At 38.4% G+C, this 18,709-nt stretch overlaps 1 protein-coding gene across 1 annotated transcript in view; it reads left to right on the forward strand.

Annotated features, from left to right (window-relative positions):
* Nucleotides 1–11,377: 11,377 nt before the first annotated feature.
* Nucleotides 11,378–18,709, forward strand: part of MAN1A2 (mannosidase alpha class 1A member 2) — a 168,430-nt gene continuing 161,098 nt past the window's right edge. Inside the window, exon 1 of the mRNA XM_079109401.1 lies at nucleotides 11,378–12,542. Within this exon, the coding sequence (XP_078965527.1) occupies nucleotides 12,241–12,542 (302 nt within the window). The 5' untranslated portion in view covers nucleotides 11,378–12,240. The remainder of the gene's footprint in view (nucleotides 12,543–18,709) is intronic.

Consider the following 18,709-nt stretch of genomic DNA (forward strand, 5'->3'; position numbering starts at 1 on the left):
AAATCTATTATGTAATAGAAGTGTGTGAAAATTTGCCATAAAATATAAATAATCTTACAGGAGTAACATTATTACATGAAAAATGATTATTTAGGACACATACACGTTTCTGGCATTGTTAAAGTGTGATTTCTCCCAGATTACTGAAGCTACTCATAGAAATACTTTTATTTTAAGTGGGTATTTTTTAAAAAGTCAATTTACCTACTCTTTATATATTAAATATAGATTTAACTTTTAAATGAACCAGTTTGTTAAAAGGGAGGGGAGGGGAATTTAAGTGTTATAATCAAAAAGTGAAAACAATATCTCCTGCCCCCACCAAAAAATCTGCTTTTCTTTATTGACATGCATCAAGTTGTCTAGCAGGATTATGATTGTTATCTTTGATTTCCTCCCCTGCCATTCAATCAACTATATTTTCCAAGTGCTCTTTAAATGCCTGCTCATCTTTGCCAATGATTCTTCTATAGTTTAGGCCATTAATATCTTTCTGCTATGTGCTAGAAATGCTTTTCTAACTGGTTTCTCTGCCTTTATGTAGTCTGACCATCCTGAAGCCATTCTCCATTTTATAGTCAAAGTGATCCTTCTAAAAATGGATATCTGATCTAATCATACCTCTGCTTAGAATCCTTTAATGGATTCCTACTGCTCTCAGAAAAAAACTCAATTACTTAATGTGACCTCCTTAGAGGCTCTTCACGATTCAGTCTCCTGTTTTGTCTGCTTGATCCAGCTGTTTCTGATTGTCAAAAGCTCCCATTCCCATGGTGGGCTTGTCAGGTCTTTCTTTATGGGTCTGGTGGTTCTGCTTTCTTTAACTGAAAACTGTCATTTATAAAACTTCTTGATAATGACCCTATTCATTTCTATTAATAAAACTTGGTTCAAAAGGCTATTTTTGTCTGATATCAATAACGTTTCATTGTCCTTCCTTTTTTTTTTTTTTTTAACCAAGGACTGAACCCAAGTGTGCTTTACCATAGCACCACATCCCTGGCCATTTTTTTTTAAATATATATTTTATTTAGAGACAGGATTTCACTGAGTTGCTTAGTGCCTCGCTGAGTTGTTGAGGCTGGCTTTGAACTTGCCTCACCATCCTCCTGCCTCAGCCTCCCCAGCCCCTGGGATTACAGGAGTGCACCACCATGCCCAGCTTCATTGCCTTTCTTTATGTTAATATTTTGATAGACTTTTTATGGCATCGTGTTGCCTTTCTGTAATTCAGTTTTGTGTGTCACTTACTAACATGATATGCCTTGAATATTATTTTGAATCCAAGATGATAATCTCTGTCTCTTACAAAGTAATCTAAATCTGTCCTTACTAATATATATTTGGATTTAATTCTATTATTTTATATTGTGTGTATTTTGTTTCCCATACCTTTATTTTCTTTATTCTGCTCTTTTGTTTTCAATTGAGTTATTAGGTTTTTTTTTTTTTTTTTAATTTTAAATTTCTTCAACTCTTGGCCATCCTTTTCTCTTTGCTGCTTTAGAAGCTTTGGATTATATTTTAATTAATATAAAATATGTTAAAATACAAAGTATTCAGATAAAGTCATTGTTTCTAGCCATTCCCAAACATGAAAAAGGTCTTAGCTTGCTTTCATTACCCATTTTACACTCATGTTTATTTAGTTTTTATCTGTTCTTTTTAGTTATACATGACAGTAGAATGTATTTTGGCAGATTATACATACATAAAGCAGAACTTATTCTATTTAGGATTCCACTCTTGTGGTTGTACATGATGTGGAGTTACCCTGATTGCGTATACAAATACAAGGGTAGGAAAGTTATGACTGGTTAATTCTACTGACTTTCCATGTTTATATTATTTTTATGTTAAAAATAGTACTACAGTAGGTATTTTTAAAAAATTCCACTATATATTTTATTAATTTCTTCCTCAATGGTTTTTCTTATCTCCTATGCTTCACCCCTGGGCTTTTATCTTTTTCCCTTAGTAGGTTCTTTTGATATAAATCTGTGGTTGGTAAACTCTCTTAATTATTTATAATTGAAAGTGTCTATTTTACCTTAAAATGATAGTTTATGTGGAAACGAATTCTTGGTTGAGAGTATTCATTCAGCACTTCTATGTTATCATTCATCTTCTTGTTTCTGTTGTCACTTTTGAGAAATCTAGTTATACTACCTTTGTAAATAACTATTATTTTCCCTTTGATAACTTAAGATTTTATCTTTATCCTTATTGTCCTATAATTTCACTCAAATGTGATGAAAGTTAGTTTGCCTTTACTTATGTGTTTGGTACATATGATGTTCTGATATTTTTATTAGGACACTTTTGATTTTCTTTTCCTCCTCCTCCTTTTCTCTAAGTGTAGCTTCTCTACTCTTTTAGTTTTTCCTTCTGGAACTCCTATTAGTTGCATGTGGGAGTCTCTCAACCTAACCCCGTGAATCTGAAATTTTCTTCTATATTGGAAAATCTCTGTTTTTTAAAACTCTGTTCTAGTCTGGGTGAATTCTTTAGTACATCCCTTTAATCCACTAATTTTTCTCTCCAACTGAACTACTTTGAATAGTTCCAGAGATCTTTTCATTTCAATGACCACATTTTTATTTTCTAAGATTTCAATGAGTAATTTTTCATATTTATCTGTTCTTTATTCAGATTCCATATGTTCCCTAATTTCTTGTCTTTAAAAAAATGAGTATTATACCTTCATTTATTGTTTTGTGAAAGTAAAAATACTAAGTTTAAAAATCTTTGTCAGTTCTGTAGAGTTAGTTTTATCTGTTTAGCGTGTTCATTTTGTTGGATATCTTTCTTAGTATGAGATATTTTTATGTGTTTGGAATCTAGATCATGGTTAGATCATTTTGAGGAGGAATTTTCTACTTCTTTTCTGTTTTGTTTTAGCTTTCCCCACCCCGCCGCGCCCCCCAGCCCACTTCCTCTGTGCTCACCTCTCCATGTTTAGTGATTTTTTGTCTCCACTTATCTCCCCAGACCTCATTTCTAAGATCAGGCCTAATGTTGGCACTTTGATGTTCCTACCCACAGTGATGTTGGGGCTACCACAGAACTAGTCAGGCAGTCAGCTGCTTGGCCTGGTTCCTGGTTCCAAGTCTGAATCTTTGTCCTTCTGCTTCCCAAGCAGTGGGTGGCAGCAGTTATTTTTGACCTTCTTTCAGGAGCTCTTGACTTCAAGAACTGTCTGGCTCCTGCCCTCCACCTTGTTTGAAGCATCTTTAGTTCCTATCACCTTGCAGTAGATAAAAAACTTGGATTTTTGAGCCTAAGACCCTGGTGGACTTGTGGTTTCAGCCTAAGTACTTTATGTTTCAGTTCCATTTCTGGTCCCTGGAAATGTTTATTTTGTCTCTGATCCGATTATATCTTTTTGGTTTTTCTCTTTTATATTTTAGTCGTCATTGCTAATTGTGTGAGAGTGGATAAAACATGACCTACTGCACCAACTCGAAGAGAAACATTTCTGTGTGTACCTCTTTTTCTCTCTCTAGCCTTCTCTTACAATCTATGTTCTAGCCATACTGAACTACTTTTAGTTTCCAGAGGGTCCTCAAACTGCAATTTCCCTCAACCACCAAATTTGAATGAAATAAGGCATAGAAAACAATCAAATGGAGATTTTTTTTTTAAAGTCAGTTTTATTACAGACAACCTATTAAAAAACGAATTTATAGAACTGTAACCCAAAAGGACTTGGTAATACTCTCAACCCCTACAGAATGTAGCCACCAAAAAGAAAGGTTGGGTCTGCACAGCAAATATGTTTACCCAAAATTATTGTCTGTACCAAACTCGGGCAAAAAGAGAAAAAAGAGAATGAATTTTTAGTACTGGGCCTTTTTGTTAGGTTACCTTCACCCAGTCAAGACTCATTAGTAAAGTAACTCCTGAGGGTGAAGAATATTGGTGTAAGAAATCAGACATGGCACTCCAGTAAAAATTCCTCTCTCTGTCCATGATAACTTGGGAAAAAGGAGATTCCTCTGACAATGCTGTGCACTTTCTCCTTCCCTTAAGTTTTTTCAAAGACTTTCAATTTCTTTTCTCTTTCCAACCCCTACTTATCCTGACATCTACAGAATAATGTTAATATTTACTAAATTCTCATTATTTCTTTTAATCCTCACAACAACCCGATGAGGTATATATTTTTATTTTAATCTTATGGATGAAGAAACTGAGGACAAGGAAGATTTCCAATGTCTCCAAGATCACACAGGTAAATGGTAGAGATAAGGTTGGGCCCAAGTTCTTCCAGCTCCAGAACCCAGGTTCTTTCAGTCATATGCAGCTGCCTCCCATATTCTTCTCATCTTTGATGCCTACGGCACAGAATAACATCTGGCAGAGAGCGGGTGCTCAATAATATTTAATGAGGGGCTGGGGAGAGAGCTCAGCTGGTAGAGTGCTTGCCTTGCAAGCACAAGGCCCTGAGTTCGATCCCTAGTACCGCAAAAAAAAAAAAAAAAAAAAAAAAAAAAAATATTTAATGAGTGAATATATGTATATAAATCAATGAAACATATTCTCAAGCTAACTGCCTAGGGTGGATTTAAAACAACTTTTATGTAAGGATTTATAAAGAATGTGTAACCTCTTTTGGCATCAGATTCCTCTTCATAAAGGTAGAGACAAGCACACAACTTAGAAAGTATTTGTAGGGGGTGCTAGATTCAATAAACCTCTGCTGTCTCTTCTATCTATCTAGCTTTTTCAATATTAGGTCTTCTCCTCCTGGTTGCCCAAGCAGATGCTTATTCTCTACTGTCTACCCTGCTTATGTTCCTGGTATAAGCTTGTTCATCACCTAAAAGAGTATGTTATTTCTGGTTCCTGATCATTTACACTTGTAAAACTACTGATGTTTCACATATAGTTATAGACAGTACCAGCATGCAGAGACATGGTATGTGTTAGTCAATACTTTTTGTTGCAAGTCACAGAAACTAATTTAAACTGAAAAAGTAAATAAATATTCATAGGCTTTATTAGTCAGTTTTCTGTCACTGTAACAAATAACCTGAGATAATCAAGTTATAAAGAAAAAAGGCTTAGCTTGGCTTCTGGTGTAGAGGCTGTAGACTATGGCTGAGCGAGTCCATTGCCTTTTAGTTCTCTGGTGGGAGTACTAGATGACAATGGCAGGGAGCAGATGGTGCAGTAAAACCACTCTCCTTATGGCCAAGGAGTGAAAGAGAAAAAGAAGACCTGGTATCCCACAGTCCTCCTGAGGGTACACTCCTAATGATCTAAAGACCTCTCATTGTGCCTTACCTCTCAACGTTTCCAACTGTGTCCCAAAGGTGCCATGGTCTCAGGATCAATTCTCTATTAAGTGGGTTCTTAGGAGACATAAGATCCAAACTATATCATTCTTCCTATGGCCCCAAAAGTCCAGGTCCATCTCATGACACAAAATGTATTCGCTCCATGTTCAAGAGTCCCTGTAGTTTTAACTTTAACAGCATTGTTCAAAAGTCCAAATCTAAAGTCTCTTATGAGGTTCAAAGGCAAAACTCATCTATGAGCTCTTATACAAATCAAAAGAACAAGCTACAGCTTACAAAATACAATGGCTCCAAGTGAAGATCACCATTCCAAAAGAAAGGAACAGGAAAATAGCTAGGAAGGAAAAGATTAAAACAAGACTGAAACCCAGCAAGACAAACACTAAATCCTACAGGTCTAATAGGGCACACTATAGTGCAATGTGGTCTCCTAAGGATTCCTAAGTACCTGTGGCTTTGTTGGCAGTTTCTTGGGCTGGCTCTGCCTACTGCCTGAAGTTTTCCTTAGGAGGCATTCCATATTGCTGGACTTTGTCTTCTTGGAAAATTCAATGCAGCTTTGGCTTGACTCTCACAAATCCACATAGCACCTTATCAGGGGCTGCTTAGAGAGATTCCAAACCTGCCGCACACTACCTGGTCTCCCAGATTTTCTTTTGAAGTCTCAGTGCAAGGCTCCATGACCCCAGAACTCTTGCACTCTGTTTACCAGCAAATCAGGTTCACATGCATGACACGAAGGTCTGCCACCAGTGTGATCTGTACTAGGGCTTGATTGAACCATGATGCACAACTTCTGAATGCCTTGCTGGCTGGACTTGAGGAAATGAATTCCTAGGCACTTTGGGGAACATAGTGCACTCCAAAAAAAACCCTATCCACCTTGGAGCAAGCACCCAAGTGAGGATGCTTTCTCTTTCTGTGTCTTAGCTCTTCTCTGTTCCTCAGCTCTTCTCTGTTTCATTCGTAGGCATCCTAATCTAGATCTGTTAAGATTGGGAAAGGTTAGTTCTCCAAAGGAATGCTAGGCACACTCATGTCTCCATGTTATACAAACAATATCACCATCAAGCAATCTATTATTTTGCATAGAGTTGATGAGTTTTCAGAGTGTTTTAGAAATAATGGGTCATTTGATCCACAAACAACACTATGAAATTTTTAATATAAATAAAGAAACTCAGGGATGGAACTAAGTTTGAAATCCATGTATTTTGACTACTAATTCAGTACTCTATAATTTGTGGTATCTCTTATATATGTGCAAACAGCTTCATTTGGTTAATGGGTTTAAATAGGTAGAATATTTCCCTGAACTAACAGAGTACTGTCTGTGAAAGCAAGGATGCCATCTAAATCTTTTGATAACAGAAACATGTTTATACCTGTGAGTCATTCTGAACTCATTTTACTTATAGTGTAGGTAAAAGCATTGCCCCGCCACTTTTATTTTTCCAGCCCAAGAGTATGGAGGGATCAGGTCTAAGAAAGCTATTTAATGGAAGAGTAAAGTAGGAAGGTTCTAGGTAAGTGACGGAAAACCCAGCTGCTGACCTGTGCATGTTATTTTCTCTAGGTTGGAAAACAACCCTCCTCTTCTAGTTAATTAAAGGTTCAGTTCAGGTGACACCTGAGCCAGAAAATTCCCTGACCCACTCCCCACTTACCTCCCCTCACTCTGCTGACCTATCAGTGTCCCTATAATGATATTCTAACAGTATTCTTCCCACTGTTTCATAATTATCAGTGTTTATTTATTTCTCCACGCCAGACTGCAAACTCATTAAGCATGAAGATTCTGATTTACTTCTCCCCACCTCTAGTACTCAGTGAAAGGCTCCAGGACCCCAGAACTCTTACATTCTGCTTACCAGCAAATCAGGTTCACATGCATGACACCAAGGTCTGTCACCAATGTGATCTGTACTAGGGCTTGATTGAACCATGGTGCACAACTTCTGAGTGCCTTGCTGGCAGGACTTGAGAAAATGATGATTTGTCACACAGTAGTCCTTCAACAAATGCATCTCTTACAAGCAAATGAACCTCAAATGCTTTGGCTCAGAGAAGAAACTGAAGGTTTTTTGGCTTTGCTGACTTTCAGTAAGCTAATTTGAGAGCTTCCTTTTTAAAATTTTAAATATTATAATTATTAACTCATGTAAGTTGTGTAGATTAATGAATTTCTCTGAGACATTTCCACACATGTATATATTATGCTTTATTGAAATCCACCCTCCTTAATTCCTTCTCTTACCCTTTCCTCGGTCCCCTTACCCTTATTCATTCCTCTTCTATTCTCAGGTTATCTTTTTTTGTTTGTACAGATAAGTGAAAATGTGATTCTTGTCTTTCTGGGTCTGGCTTACTTAGCTTAATTTGATGTCCTCTAGTCCAATTCATTTTCCTGAAACCGTCAGGATTTTATTCTTCTTTATGATTAAATAATACTTCACTGTGTATGTACACCATATTTTCTTTATCCATTCATATGAAGACAGGCACCTAGGCTGATTCCAAAACTCAGCTATTGTGAATAGAGCTGCAATAAAGATTGGCATGCAGCTGTATCTTTTGTGTGCTGATTTCATTTCCTTCAAGTATATATCCACAAATGGTATAGCTGTATCATATGGGAGTTCTACTCTGAGTTTTTTGAGGAATCTCCATTCTGTTTCCATATTGCCTAGTCTACTTTACATTTAGTCCAACAGAAAGTAATGATTCTGTGTTCTCCATATCTGTGCCAGTATTTGTTGTTATTGTCATTATTAATATTATTATTTTGACAGGGGTGGGATGGAATCTCAATGTAGTTTTGATTTGCATGTCCCTGATGGTTAAAGATGTTGAACATTTTTTCATGTTTTCATTGGTCATTTCTATGTCTTCTTTTGAGAAGTGTCTGTTGAGATCTTTAGCCCATTTATTGATTGGCTTACTTGTGTCATAGCTTTGAGCTATAAATTATCCCTGACCTTTCAGGAAAATGTTTCATAGAAGAAAGCAAGAGTGGAAGGAGCAAGGCTGGAGCCTGGTTCTTCCCCTATACACATGGTCATGTTTGATAATTTCTCCTCTAACATCTTCCTTGAACACTCTGGGAACCAGTTTAAACTATGAAAGAAGAGGATAAATGGTAGTCAATCAAAAGCCTTTTTTGCATACCATCTATTTGTTTTTCTACCATGACTTCAGTTTTGCTTAAAACAGGGGCAGATGTGTGTGTGTGTGTGTGTGTGTGTGTGTGTGTGTGTGTGTGCATAAGGTGTTAAAATTATTTAAAAAGTGGAAAAGTCAATGTATGATTAAACAAATATAAGTAACTTACATTGCAATACATGAGTGGATCTCAGAAATGGTCCTATAAATCTAAAAACTATAGGAGTAAATTTTTTGTTAATAATTTAGTAACTCTAATCTCCTAAGATATTAACTAATTTATATGGTTTTGTAAAAGGGAAATCACCACTTTATCTGCTACTTTGGAATCCTGTCTACACCTTTGATCAAAGCCTTACCATTCTTTGAAAAATAAATATTCTCTTTAGACCCTCTGAAACAAAATCCTTCTGTTATATGTGATTACATACGCACACACACACCAGTTCACACATTGTTTTCTGCTGATTGCTCTCAGAGGGAGCAGTGAATGTTCACCTAATATGACTAAGTTCACTTCTTGAAATCAGACCTTAACTTTTTCAAGTACCAGTTCTTTACATATTTTGAACTTAATTATAAATATAACAAACAGAACACAGGGGGGAAATCATATGTAACATCAATATCTTAACAGCTATAATTTTTTCAAATATTCCCTTTTATTCTTTTTATGTGTATATTTTATATACTTATCATATTTAATGAATGAATTTGCAACTTGCTTTTTAACAGTACTGATTCTTTATTCAGTTTTGTCTCTAGAAGAATGTGTGTATAAAATGGTTTTGATGCTGGTGTAGGAGTGTAGTGAAATAACTGATGGTATCAATGGCCTTAGAATTGCAGACTGCAGTTGGACATCTGCAATAATCACTAATTTAAATAACTGCTTACTCAGATGATGGAAAAATGAATTTTGCAAAACAGAAAAGGGCAAAAAGAGAAAGCGGTACATATAAGACTTCTTTAATCGCGATGAGTTGAATTTGCACATGTCACACTTGTCAGCTAGGTTATGGCGGGTTTCATGATTGCTATTTCATGTGGTTAATGATCTGATGTCAACCTAGGTAGAATTTACTTTTCAAGATTTATATAACTTGCTATTTATCAAAGGTGAATATTTACTTCCTCTATATTTTTCCTGGAAAATAATGACCTCAACAGTAGGAAACCAAAGTGTTTCTTTTCCTTTGGCTCACAGGCTCAACAGTAGGGACTTAAGACACTTTGGGAAGGCACTTTACTCTTCACCTGTGTCCAATACAAAGCTCGCTTTGGATGGGGCACTCTTAGGAGGTGGCCCTTGACATTAATCTTAGATGTCTTTATTTGGTAGGGCAGGGTCAATGACAATGACTTCTTTTGTCATGCGGTAGGAAGTTAGATATGCAGAGCTTCTAAAAATCCCGTAGACTGGAATGTAATTATGAATTGTGCCATTGAATATGAGATTATTTTTCTTGATTTTTAATCTAAGGCTGAATTTTTCCCCACCCCTGCTATTTAAGGGCCTACTCTCCAATTCCGAGACAGGGCATGACAACTGAATATTGGAATAAAAATCTTAAAGTAATTGAACATAGGAGTAGAAATGTATTGCTAAGAAAACTTTTGGATAAATTACAACGTGGTTCTTCTTAATTATATGGGTGAGAGAACTGAGTCAGACTGTTTTTAAGCCAGAATTTAAACAATACTGTGTTTTTTGAGTTTTAGCACCTCACCATTCATCCCCGTTAGCTCTTATGGGAGGGTGGTGGTTAAGGAGCCTAAGGAGAACAGGAGAACATACTCTAGAATTTGAACCATGAGGAGCCTGTTCTCATACCGGGTGGGGGTAACTGGATTCCTGAGAAGGGAACCTAATAGAAAGGACAAGGTTGCCATTTTACTTTCAACACAGAACCTGGCTCCTGGCTGGTGCTTTCTATGAACTGAGCCTAGGGTGCCCAACAATGTGCACATAGACTGTATGCAAGAAGTTTGAGACCCCGTTTCTGAACCCCAGGGACCGACGGTCCATAACTGAAGACAGGACTTCGACACCGCAGGAGTAAACGTTAACCTCTGCCACGAGAATCCGTCAATCTCCGGACCCCTAGATTCCAGCAAAACCTTCGCCACCTGCGTCGCTCCCCCTAGCCCGAACGCCGGTCAACACCACCGGAAGGCAGGGGCAAGCTCAGGGTCCCGGGTAAGCTTTCGGTCCAGCGCGGTTGACAACCGTCCCGCTCGCGTCCCCAGATCGCAGCAACAGGACGCTCCGGGGCGCGGGCGAGCGGGCTGGTTACGGAGCCCGCAGCAGCTCGAGGCCGGAGCGCCGGCCCGGCGAGGCGGGGGAGGGGCGGCGGCGGCGGCGGCGGGGCCGGGAGCGTGCGCGCGCACCTCACACTCTGCCGCCCGGGGACGCCCACACGCCAGTCGGGGCCGGCAGGCCGGCCCGCGCCCCGTCGTTCGCACCCCCCGGCCGGCTGCTCTTCGGCGTGCGCCCAACGGGTGTCGGCCCCGCGGCGGTTCAGCTCTGTCTAGGCCTAAGGAGCAGGGGACGAGGCCCGGGCCGCAGCCCAGCCAGCGTGGGAGCGCCGCCTCTCTCGCCGCCGCCAGCGCGAGCCGCTACGAGCTACCGGAGGCAGCGCGGAGGAGGGCCCCGCGGCGGCCAGCGGCCGGGCAGGAAGGAGCCGGAGCCGACCTGTCCGCTGAGGCGCGGTAGCTCCCGCGCGCCCGCCTCCCCAGGGCGGAGCGAGGAATGAGCAGGCGCCCGCCCCGGGCTCTCGGACCGGGGGCTGGGGCCCGGCTTCCTCCCCCGCCGCGGAGGCGCGGGGGCTCAGTCACTGCGGCCGGGCGCGGCAGGGTCGGCGGCGGCCTCGCTCGGGGAGCAGGCGCCCGAGTCGACTGAGCCGGCCGCGGCGAGGAGGAGGAGGAGGAGCCGGTTGGGGGCGGCCGCCGCGCCTCCCCTCCCCTCCCCCGCACACGCCGGGGCCGCTCAGTGGCCGCCAGAGGAGGAAGTTCCGCTCCCTGACAGACCGTGCGGCGGCGGCTCCCGGGGCTCAGGTATTCGGGGCGCGATTGCCCTTCGGGCCGACCGTCGAGGGTGGCGGCATCCGAGCCCTGCCCGGCGCCCGGAGCCTGCGGGGCGGCGTCGCGAGGCGCTGGCGGCCGCCTGCTGCATCCTGCTTGCTTCACCAGCCTCCGCTGCCTCGGCTTTCCCGCGAGGTGGGAGACCTTCCTCCCTGTTGGGAGACTTCCGAGGAGACCTGCATTTCCCCCCCTCCCCACCGCGAAGGTTAAGAGACGGTGGAATAGAGACATCAGAGGAGATTAAGTGGACCTTCTACAACTCCTCGGACCTCGCCAGCCTCCCCTTTGGGGCGGGAGACCACATTTGAGCATCTCACTGGGTGCGGGAATGGAAGAACCCACCTTGCAGCTTTTCTGCAGTGTGGCTTGCCCGATCTACTCCCAGGAATGAAGAGGAGATTTCTAATAACCTGATGAAGTACCGAGAGCCTAATGGCAGGAAGATACCACAGGACATAAACTAGCGATCGTTTGGGAGGCCACCCAGGTTTCCGGATGTAATTGGATGAGCGTGAAAGAGATACCCTTTTAAAAAGCACAACACTCCTGTAAAAGGAGAAAAATTGAGTTTCTTCCTTTTTTTTTTTTTTTTTTTTTTTTTTTTTGCCAAGATTTTGAGAACGGTTCGATGTCTTGTACATTTGATATAAGATGAGAACTTTATGAAGTATTCCGTCCAAGAGCCTAAACGATGACTACCCCAGCCCTGCTGCCCCTGTCTGGACGTCGGATACCACCTCTGAACCTGGGGCCGCCCTCCTTCCCACATCACAGGGCTACCTTGAGACTTTCCGAGAAGTTTATCCTTCTCCTTATTCTTAGTGCCTTCATCACCCTGTGTTTTGGGGCATTTTTCTTCCTTCCAGACTCTTCAAAACACAAACGCTTTGATCTGGGTTTAGAAGATGTGTTGATTCCTCACGTAGATGCCGGCAAAGGAGCTAAAAACCCTGGAGTCTTCCTGATCCATGGACCTGATGAACATAGACACAGGTTTGTTTATTTCAGAAATTCTGGTGTTAACATTTGGCAGAGTAAAGTACGGTTTTTGCATCTAATCTGGTGTTTCTCTGTCTCTGTCTCTCTCTTTTTTTTAAAGTTGTAAGAGTTGCATTGGTAGTTTAAAACTGCCTGCGTGGAACCGTGGATTGAAAGGACTGCTAGAGTCCCATCTCAAGTTCAGCTCTTTTGTTTAGTTGAGTACTATCTGTGTTCAGATTTGTTTGTTGTTGACAATTGGGACTGGAGGTATGAAAACTTAACCTAGAGAAATAATGGCATATGCTGTGCCTACAGTTTATTAAGAGCGCATTGCATTCAGTCATTGTGGCACCATGTGAAATCAGTACATTGACAGCTCCCATGTGTTTGCTCTCTCAGAGGGCTCTAAGTCTCTGGCTTATAGTTTAAAACTTAGTACTGAATCTTAGTTTTTTAAATGACAAATATGGGCAGAATATCTAGAGTAATACAGTGGGGAAAAAAATCCTGATTTTTGTTATTTTCAGGGAATGTGTGTTAGTACTCCATATGGAATGAGTTAAGTTAAAGTTATGGTCAGATCAAGTCATTCACTTTGTGAATCTTGTGGATAAGACTTAGGTTTTTTTCTTCTCATAATTTAATTTTTCTCTGATCTTTTTGTTTCAATATAAGAGATAGACTGTTAAGCCTTAATTATTACAATTTGGTCAGTTAAGGGGTTCACATTCTTTCAGATCACCAAATCTGAAGTAAGCTCTTGGAGATTGTAGCCAAATTAGGATAAATTCGAAGGCTTGGTTACAATTCCTTTAAATCATTTATATATTTTTACTCAAAGGGAAACTTTGGGAAGTACTTTACATTTTTCAAGCCTATCCCATTTATTTTTAAAAATAGTTCTTGAGTATATGAAAAGTCACATGCTTGAATTCAGTTTTCAACTAATGTTAAGTTTTAGCTTTTAATCAAGCATGAGGATTTTGTAAAAGCTTAGGTTTAAGTGTGAGTCCAAGTTAAATACTTGGGAAAATACACTCTTGTTGTTTTTCCTTTTTCTTAGCCTACTTAGTTCATTACTTGATTGATGGTTCTTCAACTTCAGTTGAGCCTTTTGGAGTAGTTCTATATTGTTTTATACCATTCTTCTACAACTAAGTTATTTGGGATATTTTTGCTCTTTTCAACTTTTGTATTCTTTTAGATTGTTTCTTTAATTTTGCTTTTTGCTTTTTGTGACTTTGAGAAAAATCTAATGTGATCTGTAAAATTAGCAAAGTAGTTTCCCTTGAAAATCTTATTTCCCATGTTATTGGTGTAAACGATGATGACTATTTGAAAAATATGTATTATTTAAGACTGGCATCCAAGCTCTTTGTCACAGCCATGCATTAACATTTATTATCCCAGTAAGCTGTCATAAACAAAGCAGTTTCTTTTATATTGTGTGATCGAAAAGTTTAAATAAATATGGCCAATTTTCAGTTTAAAACATTACATAGTAGGTTAAAGTTAAAATTTAGAATGAAAATATTAGTGCATTTAATTCAGTTTAAAGAAGTCTGCTTAAATTGTATAAGATTCTTAAATTTATATAGCCCATTCATATATGTATATATATTCTTGATATCCAAAATTCCTGGGTTCCTAAATTTGGAGTAAGAGATTGGGTATAGAGTTCTGATGGCAAAGGGTGGTTAGTGATCCAAATTCTGATTTTTGGATAGTAAGAGTTCAGATAGCAAATCATGCATATAAAATTTATTGGAATCTGTTTGGTTCCTGAATTTTGGAAAGTGAGAATTTAAATAGACTTAAGTTAGTGAAGGATCTCTGTATTAGCTTATGTATATTTCTTTCATTATATCAGTTTATTTTTAAATTTTCTTAGTATGTTTTTTGATGCTTACTCTTATCTGGAAACATAGCCTATAGTGATAAAAATTCTTTGAAAAGGAAATGAATTTTAAATTAAATTTAAGACGTGGAAACACAAAATATCAAATTAATATGTAAATATTGATTTAATTAAAATATTTCAGAAAGATGACATCCCTACGGAATTGGTTGGTACTGAGATCATACATATTTTGGGTGTGGATAAAAAGCTTAATTTAGAAGATACAAATTGATCATTTATCTTAATTTTGTGTGTATGCCATAGAGGTATGAGGAACCTTACTTTAATAAGTCATGGCCATTACTCCTTATAAACAGTACTTAAGAGTCACTTGTTGGATTGGTGTTTCTTTACTAATGGATCAGTTAGTATAGTAGCTTGATGTTTAATCTCCAGACCACATAGATTCTTACTGTAGTTTGCAACTGATTAGACTGTGGAATCTTTTTAAACTCTATGCCTAAGTTGTTTGCTCTGTATGACAGTTGCATCTACTTTATATGTTGTCATCTAAATGAAATAATGCATGCAGAACATTCAACATAGTTCCTAGCATTTGTTTAATTAGCAATACATTTTAGCTATTAATATCAGTAATCATAATTATAGTTGAATATTTTAATTTGGACTCTGCTGTAAATATTGTATGTTTCTGAAAAGTTGGGTATAGTTTGGTTTGTATTTTTAAAGTACACTAGACTCTTACTGTCTAAAGGAATATTTTATAACCATACCACTAGTTAGCAGCAAATGTATATTGTATGTGAGCTGTCAGGCTCTATTTATGTGGAGCTTACTTGTCTAGGAGGGATGATGGGCATTACATAAATGTTAGTTTCTAAGGATAATGAGTGTGGTGAAGTTGTACTTAGTGTGATCACAGCACATAATGGAGTTAGAGTTACATTGCATGTGGAGTGGGAGTAGAGGGCAGTGAGATTAGGAAGGCTTCATTAGGAAGCAAGGGCTCAGAAACTTTGAGTAGGAAATCACAAAATGCAGTGTAAAGAGGGGAGGTGAGAAGTGGCCAAAGCAGGGGACACTTTTGAGACTCCTAAGGGTAAAACAGCTTGAAGTCATTGAGGATCTGAGAAATGTTCAAGTATGGCTGATGTAGAGAGAGGGACTGTGTGGGGCCAAGTGAAGAAACTAGATGAGAAGTGTGATTTGGCTTGTGTGCATGTTCTTTGGACCTCTTTAACATTACAGAAGTTTGAATTAGTTATCAGCATTTACAGATCAGGAGATTTCACATAAAATTCTTGGTTTCTGATTTCTTAGATCAGAGGACAGGGCAACACCCAAGTCTGCATATTCAGGTGATAATTCAGCTGAAATCTGCCAGCAACTGCTCCCTCTAGAGGGACGTGTGCTCTCCATTTTATACCACTCAATTAGGGTGTCAAATAAGTAAATGAAATGAATCAATATTTAACCTGGTTGTTTTTGAATTTGCAGTCCCTAGGCAGGAACCCGGAAGGTTTGCTATTTAGTATTTTGGTCTTTATCCTAAGTATATTAATGGGAAGATATTGATGCAAGGATGTGACATGCTTGTTTTATATTTAAAACATTTTTTTTTTAAACAATCTCTTTTGTGCAGGAGTACAACCAAATAGGAGGGTCTGGGTCACAGAGAATATTGACTTAGACTACAGTGGTGATGTGAGGTGGTGAGAAGTAAGTGAAGAAAAGGTTCATTCAAGAGATGTTAAACTGTTTTATAGAAAATCGTGGTTGGTTGAATATGAGGATTGAGGTAGAAGGAGGAGATAGTTCAGGTCAACTTAGAAGTTTCTGGGTTGTATGGACATGGACTCTATTTATATTACTTATATTTTATATATCGATGTTATATTTGTACTATATTTAGCACCTGAATTTATATAATTGATAGTATATGAATTTAGTATGTTTTTATGAGAAAACCCCATGTTTCCTTCTGTTAAGTAGTTCACAAATAATCCAGAGTTTCAAACTGTATTTTATATATTATGTATAATGTATATTACCACCTTCATGGTGGCAATGATATGTTATTTGGGTTGATTATGGTTATTTGTAGCATTTGTGATTTAAAGTACCTTGTATAGTAATTGGTTATAATATACATCAGTGTTGTTACAATATCATCATAATTTGTGTATGTAAAAGACATATAATTTTCATTTCGAAAGTGGCATTTGTTTTATATAATGGCATTATATAATGGACTCTGTGTGAGTTTAAAAAAAAAAAAATTTACTTGAACATCCAGTAAGTTTCATCCTCTAGTCAGGATTTTGTTAGTCTAAATTGAATACTTGTTGGTCAGGAATATGATTATCTCTGATAGTTTCCTTTAAGGGAAAAATATATGGGCTTTGGAGTAAGGAGGACCTAAGGTTTCATCTTGGTTCTACTAATTAGCCATGTGATAGGCATAATTGCTCTAAATTTGGGTTGGCCAATGTGGTTGCTTTTAGTCACTCAAGACTTTTGCATTTGAAAAGTGGCTGGTGCAGATTGCAGTGAATTTTAGTGAGTTTCTCAAGTTCTTTATGTCATAATTTGTAGTTTTGCTTTTTAGTAGAAGAGTGCAGTTTTTAAATCTGATTATTGCAATTTTAATTTTCATGCCATCTTTCCTTATCTCTCTTCTTCTGCGCCTTTTTTTCCCCCCTCTATCCTGTTCTTGACTTAAGGCTTTCTGCTCTTGTTTGGGGGTGGTCTCATTGTTTTATTCTCTAATAAGTCTGCTAGATATTTTATTTCCCTTTTATTTTATTTTTTATCTTTTTGGGTACTGGGGATGGAACTTGGGGGCACTTGGCCTCTGAGCCACATCCCTAGCCCTATTTTGTGTTGTATTTAGAGGCAGGGTCTTACTGAGTTGCTTAGTGCCTCACTTTTGCTGAGTTTATCTTTGAACTTGTGATCCTCCTGCTTCAGCCTCCTGAGCCAGGCATGTATGCCTGTCTCCCTTTTAATTTATCACCCCGACTTGGCTCATGATTATTTTCCTTTACTTAGATTTGAATTATTTATGGTCTGTTTATACTTGACATTTGTCAACAACAGAGTGGTGTAGATGCCTTCGCTGTATTATTGCTTATTGATCTTTAAATATAGTATTGAGTGAATATCTTTCTAGCTTTGTAGTTGGAGAAAAGTTGATCTGTACAGCTCTCAGTCTGTTTGCCTCAAGCATTTTTAGTAGTCTCCTCTGTTTTGGTGCTAGGGTAGGTTTCTATGTAATTTCCAAATTCAGAATACATTTGGCAGGATAGACAGTCACTATAATTCTTTTCGTCTTACTCTTCACCACCCAGAGTGTGGTGGTTCTTCCTCTTGTCCCCACACAAAAACATAGCTAGTTAGATAATCAAGTTGGGAATGGACTGAGTGGAAAAGGAAGTTCAACAGTGCTCTGCCTGCATGGAGGTCTCTATTCTATCTTATTAAGGCATACTGGTGAGTGAGTGGGTGTTTGAGATAAGGAACAATAGGGATAGTGTAGTAATTTTAGGCTTTTTTTTTTTTTTTTTTTTTTTCAGTGCTGAACCAAGGGTTCAGCTAGGCAAGCCCTCTACCACTAAGTTACATCCCCAACTCATTTTTTGTTCCATGAAGATAAAATGAGGCTTGGTTTTTGTGAACGTAATGGGTTAGTGAACAGTTCTTCCAGATTCTGACATTAACTTCATGATGACTATTTTTTTTTTTTTTGATAGTTTTGAGAGTTTTTTAAAAACATTATTTTCTATGTCTTTTGCAAGTATTATAATATTCTGGAGGAGGCTGTGTTTGAAGTCTACTTGTTAGATGACATTTTGCATACTCTATATTTAAAGTCAAATTTTTATTTGTTTGGTGTTTTTAAAAAATGCCAAATTAATTGGTATGTTTTTCATTCTTCCCCTAAGGAATAGAATATATTAACATGGCATGGTTAAAATGCAGAATGCTAAGGTCTAAGTTCTGATTTTCATGTTGATTAGTGAGTTTGGATATTCTAGGGGTTGACAATATAAAATGCCTGTAATAGGTAAACAGTATTTATTGAATGTAGTTAAATGATTTAAGGAAATAAAATTTGTTCAAATGGTTTGTTTGCTCTAAAAGCCTATAATAATTATTTATAGTAATAGCCTATAAATGATTTCCCTTGGATTTCATAAGAAGAGTTCTAGAGTTGTGAAATATTTACTTTCTTTCATTTATTAATATTTACTTTGGGCTCTCTTATTAAAATATCAATATTCCAAAATATTAACATTGACTTGTATAGATTATATAA

The sequence above is a fragment of the Sciurus vulgaris genome (assembly GCF_902686455.1).
Source record: "Sciurus vulgaris genome assembly, chromosome: 1".
Classification (NCBI taxonomy): domain Eukaryota; kingdom Metazoa; phylum Chordata; class Mammalia; order Rodentia; family Sciuridae; genus Sciurus; species Sciurus vulgaris.